Genomic DNA, 13,304 nt, shown 5'->3' with positions numbered 1-13,304 from the left:
CACACAGATGGACACACAAACTGATAAACATCAAGGCCCCAGCTGGATAAACCAGGTCGAAGGGCATGAAGCCTTGATGACATCCTGCAACTCCACATTAGAGTGGTTTGCTACTTTGAATAACTCCAGGGTTTCAGGTTCTGGTTCTTTAACCCCAGAGGGGACAGTGACTTCACAGTCTAGGAACATCCAGGAAGTTGAGAGACCATATTAAACCAGCACAAACAAGGATAGTGGAGGTCACCAATTCTGCTGGGAATTGAACCCATAGCTTTGAGCATGCCAGGCAAGCCTCTATCAGTGATATACTCTGAGACTAGATTTTTTTTTGTGTCAAAATGCAATTTTTTTCTGAATAATAATGAATGGCTTTTATTGTCTTATATTGACAATGAACAAGTGTCACTGTGTGTGTGTGTGTTTAATCTTTAAGAATGTCTCCTAAGACTATCATTATGACTAATCTGATGACTTTCTACCTTTAGTGCTATTTATCAGAACAAGAAGCATGGAAGAGTACTTAGATATTACTCATATTAAGGAATGTTTGTATACTAGCTATTCTCTCTCTCTCTCTCTCTCTCTCTCTCTCTCTCTCTCTCTGTGTGTGTGTGTGTGTGTGTGTGTGTGTGTGTGTGTGTTTGCATGTGAGTCCAGGTGCCCAAGGAGGCCAGAAGCTTCAGATCCCCCTAGCATTAGCATTTCAGACAGTTGTGAATTGTCCTTTGTGGATACTGTGAACCAAAGTCTGGTCTTCTGCAAGAGTAATATGTGTTCTTAATACTGACAAGTCCCTTTAAGCCCTTAGAAGATTTTTTGTGTGGTGCTGGGAATCAAACTGAGGGTTTTGTGCATAAGTCTTAGGCTTAAACAGACTAACCAGGATTTTAAATATTGAGGTTAAGAATATGGATCCTGAGAAATCTTTGTTTTGCTTCCCTTTTTAAAGGAATCTTGTTTAACTCAAGGTCCTTTAGCTTACACTTTCTCTATCTTTCTTATCGAAGTTTCATGTCCAATCATTTTGTGTAGTAGCAGTATAGTAGTAGTAGTAGTAGTAGTAGTAGTAGTGATGATTATATATATGTATATATACATATATATAAGAAATGTATATGCATAATAGCAATTATAACTCAAATCAAGAGACATATATAGGAGCCTTATAGCTATCACAAGGAAATAATTTAATTTCTATTTTTGGCAATATTTTTGTTGGGAAGAAATTCAACATGGTAATCAATTGCAGACTTTTAAGTATAAAAATATATTATGGGTGGACAAAATTCTTTGAGAAATATGTAATATACAGTGTCAAATTAAAATCAAATGGTAGAACAATGTAAAAATTTTCAGCATTATGTGAGAAGTTATATTTCGTTTTGCTTTGAATGTACCCACAGTGAATTTAAAGTCTACTTTGGGTATTTTCTCAGAAAAGATAACCTTTTTAATTTATATCTTTGCTTTGCAATACTGGAGATCAAACTTAGCTTAGTGGCACATAGCTATAATCACAGCACTGTGGACACAGAGGCAGAAAAGCTATCATGAGTTTGAGGCCATCTGGGCTATATAGTGACATTCAATCTCTTTAAAAATCCAGCAAAAAAAACCCCCACCTAATAAACCAAACTCCTGGTCATTTGAGGTGTGTGATCTACAAAGTTACATCCCCAGCATTTGTTAACCTTTGAAATAATAAAAGTAGGCAATGGGGCTGGGGATGTGGATCAGTTCATAGAACTCTTGCCTTGCATTAGCAAGATTCTAGCTTTGACTCTTGCGCTGCAAAACAAAGAAACAGAAAAACTAGGGAGCATTCAGTGCTCTAGGACTTCAGTTGGAAAGTGTGGCAGCCTGGGGGATGTGGTCTTAAATTTTGTAGATCCCATGATTCCTTCCTGTGGTCTCCCCACCACCCTTTGCTCTCGCAGACCTACTTCTCTGGGATTTGACCCTTCCTTCATTTTCTTCCTTCCTTCATTTCCTTCCTTCCTTCATTTCCTTCCTTCCTTCCTTCCTTCCTTCCTTCCTTTCTTTCTTTCTTTCTTTCTTTCTTTCTTTCTTTCTTTCTTTCTTTCTTTCTTTCTTTCCTTCTTTCTTTCTTTCTTCCTCTCCACTGTAACATTCATTTTTTAAATTTTTTATTAGATATTTTCTTCATTTACATTTCAAATGCTATCCCTCCCTGGATTCCTCATTCTGCTTTATGTTAGTGATTGTGAACATCATTTCTAGAAAAACGGCCAGACAAGGTAATTCTAGAATTGTCACTTAATTAGCTGTGTGTTCTGGGGCAAATCAACTTCTCTTTAACCTAATTTCTCCAACCTTAAATGGGTATAAGGATCCCAACCCTATGAGGCTGTTTTGAAGACTTGTGAGGTGTGTCATTGTCATTGCTGTTTAATTTCTTGTATCCCCTGGCTGGACTAGATATGTAGAGCAGTCTGACCTTAAACTCAAAGATCAGCCTGCTTCTGTCTCTTGAATTCTTGGATTAAAGGGGTGCACTATCACGTCCAGACACATGTATGATGGTTTATATGATTTATATCAATTTATTGGAAGGTAAACAAATGGCCCTTCAGGATATTTAAATCCCTAGAACCTGTGACTATATTGTCTTAAATGACAAGGACTATGTAGATGTGGTTAAATTAAGAATCATGTGATAAAATGATTATCCTGGCTTATCCTATGAATCTAATGTAATTCTAAGAGTCCAGAAAAGGAGCAGGGAAGGCAAAAGAGTCAGGGTAACATTAAAGTGGCATGAGAAAAGACCTGGTAAACCATTGTTGACTTCAAAGATTGACAAAAGCTTTGAGGGCAGCTTTTAGAAGCTACAGAAAGCAAGGAAATGGATTTTTACTTGGAGTCCAGAAGAACATAGACATTCTGACATCTTGACTTTAGCTTAGTGGTGTTCATTTCCAGTGTTCACTCCCACAATTTAAAATAATACATTTGTGTTAATTTAAGCCACCCAGAGCAGGGCGGTGGTGGTGCACGCCTTTAATCCCAGCACTTGGGAGGCAGAGGCAGGTGGATTTCTAAGTTTGAGGCCAGTCTGGTCTACAAAGTGAGTTCCAGGACAGCTAGGCTATACAGAGAAACCCTGTCTCAAAAAAAAAAAAAAAAAAAGTAAAAACACAGCAATTTTGGCCGGGCAGTGGTGGCGCATGCCTTTAACTCCAGCACTTGGGAGGCAGAGGCAGGTGGATTTCTAAGTTTGAGGCCAGTCTGGTCAACAAAGTGAGTTCCAGGACAGCCAGGACTATACAGAGAAACCCTGTCTCAAAAAAAAAAAAAAAAATTACAAACACAGCAATTTTGGCCAGGCAGTGTTGGCACATGCCTTTAATCCCAACACTTAGGAGGCAGAGGCAGGCGGATTTCTGAGTTTGAGGCCAGCCTGGACACTACCGAGTGAGTTCCAGGACAGCCAGGGCTACACAGAGAAACCCTGTCTGAGAAAACCAAAAAAAAAAAAAAAAAAAAAAGCCACCCAGTTGGAGGTAATCAATCAGTTACAGAAGCAACCAGACATCAACACAGGTAGCTTAGCTATTATTACTGTATTTCCCATTTTTTCTTCTTGCTTTTACTGATATAATTTAATGTAAACACTGCTGCAAATATAGTTTGCCTAACTGCAGCCACTCTTAATTTGAGAGCTGTCTTTATAAGCAGTCCAGGTTCTCCTACAATAGACAATGAACAAAAGGCCTTTTGGATAAACAGAAAGACAATTTATAGTAACTTCATTTTAGGTTCTCCATTAACAGACAGCAAATCACATGCTGTAGTTATTAGCCTGACCATTGATTTGGGTCACAGAAACCACTCTGTGAGGCCCTCCCTACTCAGGAACATGTTCAAATCCACCCTCTGTTTCTTCACCAGAGGTTTCTGGGCCTAGAAGAGATGCTACAGTAGGCACCAAACCCCGTGAAAATTAGTGTCTTGTACTAGGAGACACAGAAAAAGGAGGAAAAGAGTTGGTGGGTCAGAGGAAGGGTGAAAGAGGAAAGAAAAAAAAGAGGACTATCCAACCGAGCACTCGTGAGAGACAGCCTCCCATTATCCATCCTTTTGGGTTTTGCTACATTTATGGAAACTTTGCACGCATCCTCGGGGGCCTGGGCGGTACACCTGCCTCTCTAGGATTGTTGTGCCTGGGGCCGGCTTAGGGAAGTAGAACTAGGAGAGCGGCCACCCTGGAGGGTTGGTGGGAGACCGCAGGGTGGAGTCATGGGACGAGAGAACGGAAAGACTACATATCCCAGGCCGCCACGCTTTCCAGATGGAGTCCTAGGGCGCTGACTGCTCCCCAGTTTCCGTAGGGAAGCGCCGGGCTACCACAGCTATTGTGCGTAGCGTTGTCGCCCTCCTCTTCCCGCTGCCTGCTGCTGTGTTGTTGGAGGAAAGCAACGTTTCCTTGCCGCCGGGCTTAACTCTCTAAGTGCCAAACCCCACATCACGATGGCTCCCGGGAACCAGTAGGCGGTCTCTGCAGCTTCCGAGTTGTGGGCGACGAGCCCTGAAGACCCGAGGAAGACATCCAAAGGGATCCTGTGCTCTCGTTCGGTCTTGGGGTTAGGGCTCGGCCAGCGTGAAAAGGTGGCATTGGCTTTAAGAAGGGGGAGGGGAGGCACAGTCTGCCTCTCTTGGGGAGCCGGGGAAGGAAGCCTTAGGCTGGCTTGGGAGCGCAAAGAGGCGGCCCCCGCGCCCGTGCTCTCCCCGCCTCTACCCTGGGACGCCCGGGACACAGCGTTGTGCTTTGGGGAGACGATGACCAGGGGGCGTGCTGCTCCCTAGGCTGCACCCTGCCGGCGTCAGAAGACGTTGGTAAGCACTCCTGGTCACCCGCAGCCACCACCGGACTACGCGCTCCAGCTACACACCAGCGGGCGCTCCCAAGAGTTTCATTGGAACAGGTACCTGCCTTCCAAAGGGAGTGAGGCTAAGAGTCGCTAGAAGTGGCTCCTGAACACAAGCCACTGACTGGGTCTATTCTGCCGATTATGCCACTGATGCTCTCGCTCTTTGTCTCTAATCCCTAGCCCCTCCGCTATCCTAATCATGGGGCATCCCCCGCTGGAGTTCAGCGACTGCTACCTCGACAGCCCCGATTTCCGCCAGAGGCTCAAGTATTATGAAGAGGAGCTGGAGAGGACCAATAAATTCATCAAAGACGTGATCAAAGACGGCAGCGCGCTTATCAGCGCTATGAGAAGTAAGTGGAAGGCTTCCATGAGCTGTTTGTCTGAGTAGGTGGTTCTGGCCTTTAAACCTTTCCATACCACGGCAGGCGGGGGGAGGGGGGGTGGCTAGGAAGATCTGCAGTGACTTTCAACCCAGATCTCTGGGTCTGATGGGTTTCTGAACATTTGACAGAGGGGTCTGTAGAAGTGGAAAGTGGTGAAGACAAGTAGAACTCTGGGGCCTTTCCCTTTGGTGGCTCTGACCTTGTAAGACTTAATCTGCAGCTGAGACAGAGACCCTCTAGCTTTGGATTCACTCTTTCTTAGTAGATTCTTATTGAGACAGCCTGCCCAACCTGTCGGACACGGGCAACATTGCAGTGCAATGCAAGCTGACTTCCATGCTTACCAAGGAACTACCCCACCACCCCCTAAAGAATTGGGAATGTAAGGCTTTAGCTCCAGTATAATGATGTTTGTCCTAGGCTCCGGTTATTGAAGAAAAGTGTGGGGCAGTAAAAATGTACCCTTCCCCAATCATTTTCTAATGATCGTTGATTGGCTTTACCTACTACTGAATTCTGTCTCAGCGTGGAACAAAGACCTGTCTAGTTAGTTCATGGTCCAGGGGGCCCAGATCCCCTGGGTCTAAAATGCAGGACCTAGGGTGTGGAGTTGCAGCCAGGAAAGGACTTTACCTAGCTTTGCTTTTTCCGTGGTCAGAGCTTCCTTTTTATTTCTGCTAGTTGTCAGGAGGCTCAAAGAAAAAGAATAGTGAACATCCCCAATGAGAAAGAGAATAAGCAAGCCAACCCTCTGTGCCAAAATATATATGCAAAAGAATGGAGGGTAACGATTAAGTAGAGCGAGGATTAATTAAGTGTTCTCTCCTTGGCTGAAATGAAAGATAATTGTGAAAGGTAAAGTCACAGTGCGAAGGAGTCTCTGTCTGTTTTGAACTTTGTTTTGAGTGGATTTACCCTCACCTCATCCCAAGTCTAGGTTGAGTGGTCCCTTGTGCTAGGCTGCTACAGCCAAGCAAGAGTGGAGGGAGACTTAGAAGCGTTGGTGTTTCGAGCCAGTACTCCTCGCCGGACAGCTCTAGTTCATGGTTGTCTAATTCACTGTCATCTGGCCACTTTTGGTCAGAATCCATAAACTGTTCAAGTTCCTTCGAGTTCTTCAACTGAGTTGGATCATTTAATGCTTTCTTGTCTTGCCACCTGGTCAAGAGTACATGTCCACTAACACCTCGAAGATGGGCTATTTAAAATGCTAATCCTCGCAGACTTGTAGGCTAGGTTTTTGGGTGTGTCTCCTCTTAATAGGGTTCATTGAGAGGTTGAGGATCTGGAGGTTGTGCCACAGAAATAGAAACTTGAGGAATCTGTGAACGGAAAGGGGCAACTGTTTGGGTTGTGATCCCTTGTAACTGCAAACTGCTCATAGTATTCGCCAGCAGTGAGAGCTCATTACAGGTGTGCTATTTCGCTAGGAGGTGCTTCTGTGATATGGATGGCAAGGCGAAATTATGCTTAAAATGGCCAGCTAAGGCATATCCAGGTGATTAAATTGTATAAGAAAACATTCAGTTCAAAAAAACAGTTTTGGGAAAGGCAAAATGCATGCACCCCTCCCCAAGTGATGGGAACTTAATTCAGGTCTTTGCATATGCTAGCTATACATACAGGTCTTGTTTTTTTTTTTTTTTTTGGAGACAGGGTCTTAATGTGAAGATTGGGCTAGCCTTGAACTGCTGCTCTTTCTGCTTTCACTTCCCAAGTGATCTTTTACAAGCATGCTGGTAGAGCAAAGGTTTTGTAAATTAAGAGGCAAGTAATGGATTGTCTTCTTTCTCTGTTTTCTGAGACTACAAGTCGAAAGACTTAGCAATCAGGCTCAAACCTTTGAACATGGGCTGCAAGTCTGACAGCTCTTAGGATAGGGGATTCTTTGAAATTTGCGGTGATTTTTTTATTTCAGGGCCAATGTATCTCATAATAGGATGGAGAGGTATTGAAAGCCCCATGACTAACCCTTGCCTCATTGCTTTTCTTTAAGCTACACAGGTTCTAAACACTTGAGTAGCTAGATGCAGAGATGGAATGCTTCCTACTAATTTTACCACAGTAATATTTGTCCCTCACATTCTGCTTCTTTCCACTGTGACTTTTTTCAGGGCAGGTGGGTGGGTACAAAACACAGGTGTGCTCCTCCTGAGTGAAGGAAAGAAGAAATCATCACACTGGGATTGGATTTAAAGACCTGGATTCCAGTTATGGCTTTCCCATTTTGAGATCTGGCACAAACAATTTCAATCATGAAATGTAATTCAAAAATTAAGAAAAAAATATCTTTGAGAGAGAAATGTTAAACTGTCCCAATTTGGTAAATACTGATAGTTTTTATGGTAATATACAATAATAGATTTGTACAATATGAAATTGGTGGTGGGCTCGGCATGTGGGCTAGGCCCATGTAAGGCCCTATATTCCATCCACAGTACTGGAATTTAAAAAATTGCTATATTAATGGTGGTAATTATACCTTACAGGGTCATTGTGAAGCTCAAGAGAATTAATTCTAAAAGAATTTTGTAAAATGGAAATGCCTAAAAAAGTATGTTGTTGAAAAGAGATACATAAGTATAAGTAGTTGGAAACAGCCTTTTTCCTTGTTGCCTGGCTGGAAAAGTTCACTCACCTGGGCACACTTTAGCAATAAGATTTGTATTCATGCTCATGGATCCATCTTAGGCTCTGGAACCTGGCAATAAAAGGCAGGGCAATGATTGACAATGAATTTGGGTGTCAAATCAAATGGCTAGCATTCCTGCAAAATCTGAGACATGGCACACTGAGCTGCAACACTCAGTAATTTCTCTTGAAGTTGTTAACCCAGGTGAAACTTGATGCCAATACTTTGTCCCACTGTGCTTTTGCATAGAGCTCTGGATAAGGCTTAAAGCAATAAACATGTGTGTCCATTAGTGCATGAAATGTGGTCCTGTTTGAACACTGTGCTGGTTCCTTGTTTTTCCCTTCCCTTCCCTTCCCTTCCCTTCCCTTCCCTTCCCTTCCCTTCCCTTCCCTTCCCTTCCCTTCCCTTCCCTTCCCTTCCCTTCCCTTCCCTCTTTTCTCTTTTCTTTTCTTTTCTTTTCTTTTCTTTTCTTTTCTTTTCTTTTCTTTTCTTTTCTTCTTTTTGTCAATTTGACACAGCAAGAATTGTGTGGGAAGAGGGAAAACCAATTGAGGGATTGCCTCCATCAGACTGTGTGTAGGAGGTCTATGGTAATATTTTCTTGGTTGATATATAGGAGGCCCCAGCCTAAGTGCCACTTCTGGGTGGTTGGTACTGGTGGAGAAAAAAAAAAGCAGCCTTCATTATCCTTTGCTTCAGTGCCTGCCCAGGTTTCTGTCTTGAGTTCCTGCCCTAGGTGGTGAATTGTGTCCTTGGAGTTGCAGGCAGAAATAAAGTCTTTCTTCCTCAAGTTGCTCTGGCCAATGTTTTTATTACAGCATCAGAAAGCAAACTAAGGACAAATAATTAGGTTCATTTAAGTCAGTGCACAGAGGTGCTTGATACCCACCAAATATGATGTATTTATAATTTTTGAGCATATGACAATGATAACTTAAACTGATAGAGAATAAAGCCCCATAACTGTGACAGATTACAACAGTTTTGCTTGTTTTTCCATGGGCCTTTACTGGCATCCTCTCCTTCTCTCTGTATCTCTCTCTTTGTGCGAGTGTGTGTGTGTGTGTGTGTGTGTGTGTGTGTGTGTGTGTGTGTGTTGGAATATGTGCATGCATATGTGCTGAGTGTGCTGAGTGTAGAATACAGGTTCCTTATGCATGCTGGGCAAGCCTTCCTTCTACTCTATTTCCTCACGCCTGTTCCTTTTTTTTTTTATTTTTGTGTTTTTCATGTTAAGAGTTTTAGTCTTTTGATGTTACTAAGTATTTGCTCTAGACATTGTTCAGTGTAAATGATATGACTCATTGCTTATAGCCCCCAGAAACCCAAGACACTTAATGTAGACTGTATATAGCTCATGGATCACATGCCATTAGTTCAGTGAATACCTGTGCATATACTATGTTCTGATCTTTGTTCACATGGCTGATGAGTATACAGAGTGAGTCACGGATGGATATTGACCTTAAGAAGTTCCAAGACTAGTAGGGGAGATGTGGACTAGTAGGAGAGATTAGTGCTTCATAAGGTATTAAAGTTCAGAGCTTTAGAGGTGGGTGGTGTACCTGACTGGATGTAACTAGCAAGAGAGCTCGTTTCTTGGGGGAAGACAGAGGAAGCAAAGGAGGAAATAAATTTGGAGCTTGCCAGAACTAGCAGCACTTTGACTTACTAAGCTCTTCTTGTATACCAGTGACTCCTTAATTAAAAACTCTTTTTAGATGGTATACTTTATGGACAGCCTATGTCAAAAGAAAGTTTTTGCTAGGTGGGAGCATAGTTATTTTGTTTGTTTGTTTTTGTTTTTGTTTTGTTTTGTTTTTAGCTTTCTTATAGGAAGATTCACTGAGAGATTATCAAGAGTAAGATGTTAGCACGCTCACACAGGGGTTTGTGACTTTTTATTTTTAGACAGGGTCTCAGTATGTAATTCAACTCAGGTTTATGTTGAATCCACTATGTATCCCAGGCTGGCCTTGACTTCATTATCTTTCTTCGTAAGTGTCTCAAGGGTCGTGATTACAGGGCTTGCCACCAAACTCCACTGGATTTGTGACATTAACATGCTTTGCTTTCTTTGTCTTCCTTCCTCTCTCTCTCTCTCTCTCTCTCTCTCTCTCTCTCTCTCTCTCTCTCTCTCTAAGACAGGATCTTGTTCTGTAGCCCAGGCTTGCCCAGAACATGCTAGGTAGCCTAAGCTGACTTCAAACTTTACAGTCTTTCTGCTTCGGTTTCCTGAGTGCTGGGCATAAAGGCGTGAACAAGCACATCCAATTTTAGAGATGATCTGTGTAGCTCAGGCAGGGTTTAGGCTCCAAATTCTACCACCTCAGCCTCCTGAGTGCTGGAATAATAGGCCTGCATCACCACCCCTGTCTGTACTTCTTATATATAGCTCAGAATCAATAAACCTTGCTTGTAAAGTATCATATTATGCACAGTTTAGGTTTCAAGGCCATGCATTCACTCACTACTCCGCTGTTCTGTAAAAGCAGCCATAGAGCAAGGGTCAGTGAATTAAACATTTTAGGAAACCTCATTAACATTGAACTGTGATTTTTTTCAACCCCTTTTCACATGTCATGGTACTTTATTCCTTAGAGTGTTCTCAGGTATTACAAATCTAGGTAGTGGTGGCATGTGCTTTTAACCTGGCACTCAGGAGGTACAGGCAGGAAAATGCAAACCTGGGACACGGTGGATTGTAGGGCATCCTGGGCTGTAACCTGGAGATCCTGTGCCTAAAACAATGTATCAAAAGAGAACTTCCCTAGAAATATGAAAACAATTTTTAGTGCTGCCGTGGGAGGGTGACATATAAAAATAGTAAACGGGGTTTGTTTTTACCAGCTGCAGTTTGCAGACCGTTGGTGAAGCCATTTCAATTAAGTGGACAATTGCTGGCAATGGAGCAAATGGAATTATTGGTAGGCTGCAATGTCACATCTCACATTTACTAGTAAATTTTATTTGGTATGCAATAAATTATGTCTGCTGTGGATTCAAGGATCCCCAGCTCAAAGGAGAGAAGAAAGAAGGACGAAGTGGCTAGAAGTGGGTTAATAGGGCTGCAGCATCTAGGGGGAAATCTAATAGTTTCTCCACCTTCAAAAGACCCTATTACACCCTTAGCTAATTATTTTTAAATGTTCATTTTTCTGGTGTTTTTATTTTTTTTTTCTATTTTGGTGTGACAGAGTCATGCTATATAACCCATGCTGGCCTTGAACTTGTAGCAATGTTCCTAAATTCTAGGATTATAGGTATGTGCCCTAACACCCACATACACTGCCTTTAACTAAAAGAAATGCTTTTCTTTCTCTTTTGTCCAGTGTTACAAATTGAACCTAGGACCTCACACATGCTAGAGAATTGCTCTGCCACTAAGCTATGTCTCCAGCTATGTCGATCAAATGTTCTTTGTAGGCTGGATTGAATGGATTGTAGTCTAGATTTATTAGCCAGAAAATCTTGGCCTCTTATATGCTAGGGAAATGGAGCAGGACCTTCTTCAGGGAGAAAGTTTTTCAAGGACTAGAAACTGATTTAGCAGAAGGAGGATTACAGTATAATGGCAACAAAAGATCCTAGACAAAGTACCCAGATACTTGGGTATGATTCGGTTTTGTGTCAATAAAAATGGGAAAAGGAGTAGGGCTTCTATATAGCTCTATAGCTATGTCGATTCAACTTCTAAAACTCCATTATGTGCTGTAGTTTAACAATTTCAGAAAGAATGATTAGACTAATTATGCAATTCATATGTACATCACTTTTCACAAAAATTTTAGTGTACATGACAGTAAACAAAAATAAAACAAAATTTAGTGTTTCAAAACTAAGAATAGTACCATATATGTATAAAACAGATGCCAGAAAACACACATAACCGTCACACATATGTTGCTTTGGATTAATGAAAGCAATGTTTTAAAGGATCTGAAATAGCTGGATATGGTTGCTTATACCTGTCATCCCGGCACTCAGAAGTTGGTGGCAGGAGGGTCAGGAATTCAAGGTCATCCTCAGCTACATAGTGAGTTTGAGGCCAGCTTGTGATCCATGAGTCCCTGTCATAGAAAAACATACATAAATGAATGAATCTAGTCTGGGGTGGTGATACAAAGATGTAATCTCAGTTCTAGTGAGGTGGAGGCAGGCATATAAAGAACTCAAAGGCATCCTTGACTATGCATAATTTGAAGCCCCCCTAGGTTACATGAGACCTTGTTTCAAGAGACGAATTCAAAGATGCTGTGTTAATCCTCTAATATTGCTGTGATAAAATATGGTGACCAAATTAGCTTAAGGGAGGACGAGTTCTTTCTAGCTCTGGCATAATCCATCATGTTGGGGAAGTCAAGGCATCGGGACATTGAAGCAGCAGGTCACATTGCATTCATAGTCAGAAACAGAGCGATGAAGGCTTGCTGCTGTTCAGTTCCTTGTCTCCAGCTTCACAGCCCTGGATCCCCTGCCCACGGATACTTCTGCCTACAATTAAGAGGAATCTTTCTGAATCAGTTAACGGAATCAAGATAACTCATCACTGGCATGCCAGAAGCCCATTTCCCAGGGATTCTAGAGTCTGTCAAGTTGACAGTTAACACTGACCATCACGGATGCATTCTGTATAAAAAATGTACACAAAGTCTGTAAAGTGATTGTAGTATCATTTATGTAATTTAATATTGTAGCCTTAATATTTTAAAAGAAAATTTTGTTTTCACAGTCTATGTTTTTATTTTGTTTTGAGAGTTAGTTACTGTTTTTTCCATATACATTTACAGACACGCATTTTACATGTTTATACCAAGGTCACCTTTAGGCATCTTTTCAGTTTATGATTTAGCGGCTTTGGTGCCTATCTATGTATTGCTTCCATTGCAAAATAGGCTGCTTCCAAGCCTGCTACTAGATAGCTCTCTGTGTGATCTTGAGCAAATCTTTGACTTTTGAGTATGAATTTTCTCATTTATAGAGTTAGGGGTGTACTCAGTGACCAGGAGGGTACCTTGTGAGATTAGCATTTTTTTTTGTTTGTTTGTTTTTGTTTTGTTTTGTTTTTTTTCTGATTACTGTTGCTCGGCATTTAGTGATTCTGTCAAAATCAAGCAAATACATCTTGACTCTAGGAGAGTAGGGCCATAGATAAAACAAAGCTAATGCATCTGTCATGGATAGATAACTTGAATCACACTGGCCTGTTTGACTGTGAACTTGTTTCAGTTCTGCCCAGAATAACCATGATTAGGGAGTCTCTGTGGAGGTGGGTGTAGTGTTTTGATGCACAGTGGGAGAGTGATATAATATATGTCCTTAGCCAGAAGTTCACCTGCCATTATGCTCAGTGCCATTGAGCATACGGAGATGTTTTAGACCCCCAGAGTA

General features: G+C 41.8%; 1 protein-coding gene across 6 annotated transcripts in view; it reads left to right on the top strand.

Annotated features, from left to right (window-relative positions):
* The first annotated feature begins 4,244 nt into the window (after positions 1-4,244).
* Ophn1 (oligophrenin 1) overlaps positions 4,245-13,304 on the top strand; it is a 336,803-nt gene continuing 327,743 nt past the window's right edge. For 3 of the 6 annotated variants that reach the window (NM_001313755.1, NM_052976.4, NM_001313756.1), the window contains exons 1-2: positions 4,302-4,946; positions 5,073-5,245. In NM_001313755.1, coding sequence (NP_001300684.1) covers positions 5,092-5,245 — 154 coding nt within the window. In that variant the 5' untranslated portion in view covers positions 4,302-4,946; positions 5,073-5,091. Of the gene's footprint in view, positions 4,947-5,072; positions 5,246-13,304 lie in introns of all 6 variants that reach the window. The other 3 variants (NM_001313754.1, XM_011247693.3, XM_011247694.3) reach the window with 3 other exon arrangements.

Source organism: Mus musculus, chromosome X, assembly GCF_000001635.26.
Source record: "Mus musculus strain C57BL/6J chromosome X, GRCm38.p6 C57BL/6J".
Classification (NCBI taxonomy): domain Eukaryota; kingdom Metazoa; phylum Chordata; class Mammalia; order Rodentia; family Muridae; genus Mus; species Mus musculus.
The sequence above is the reverse complement of the archived record's forward strand: the minus strand, read 5'-3'. Positions and strand labels throughout refer to the sequence as shown.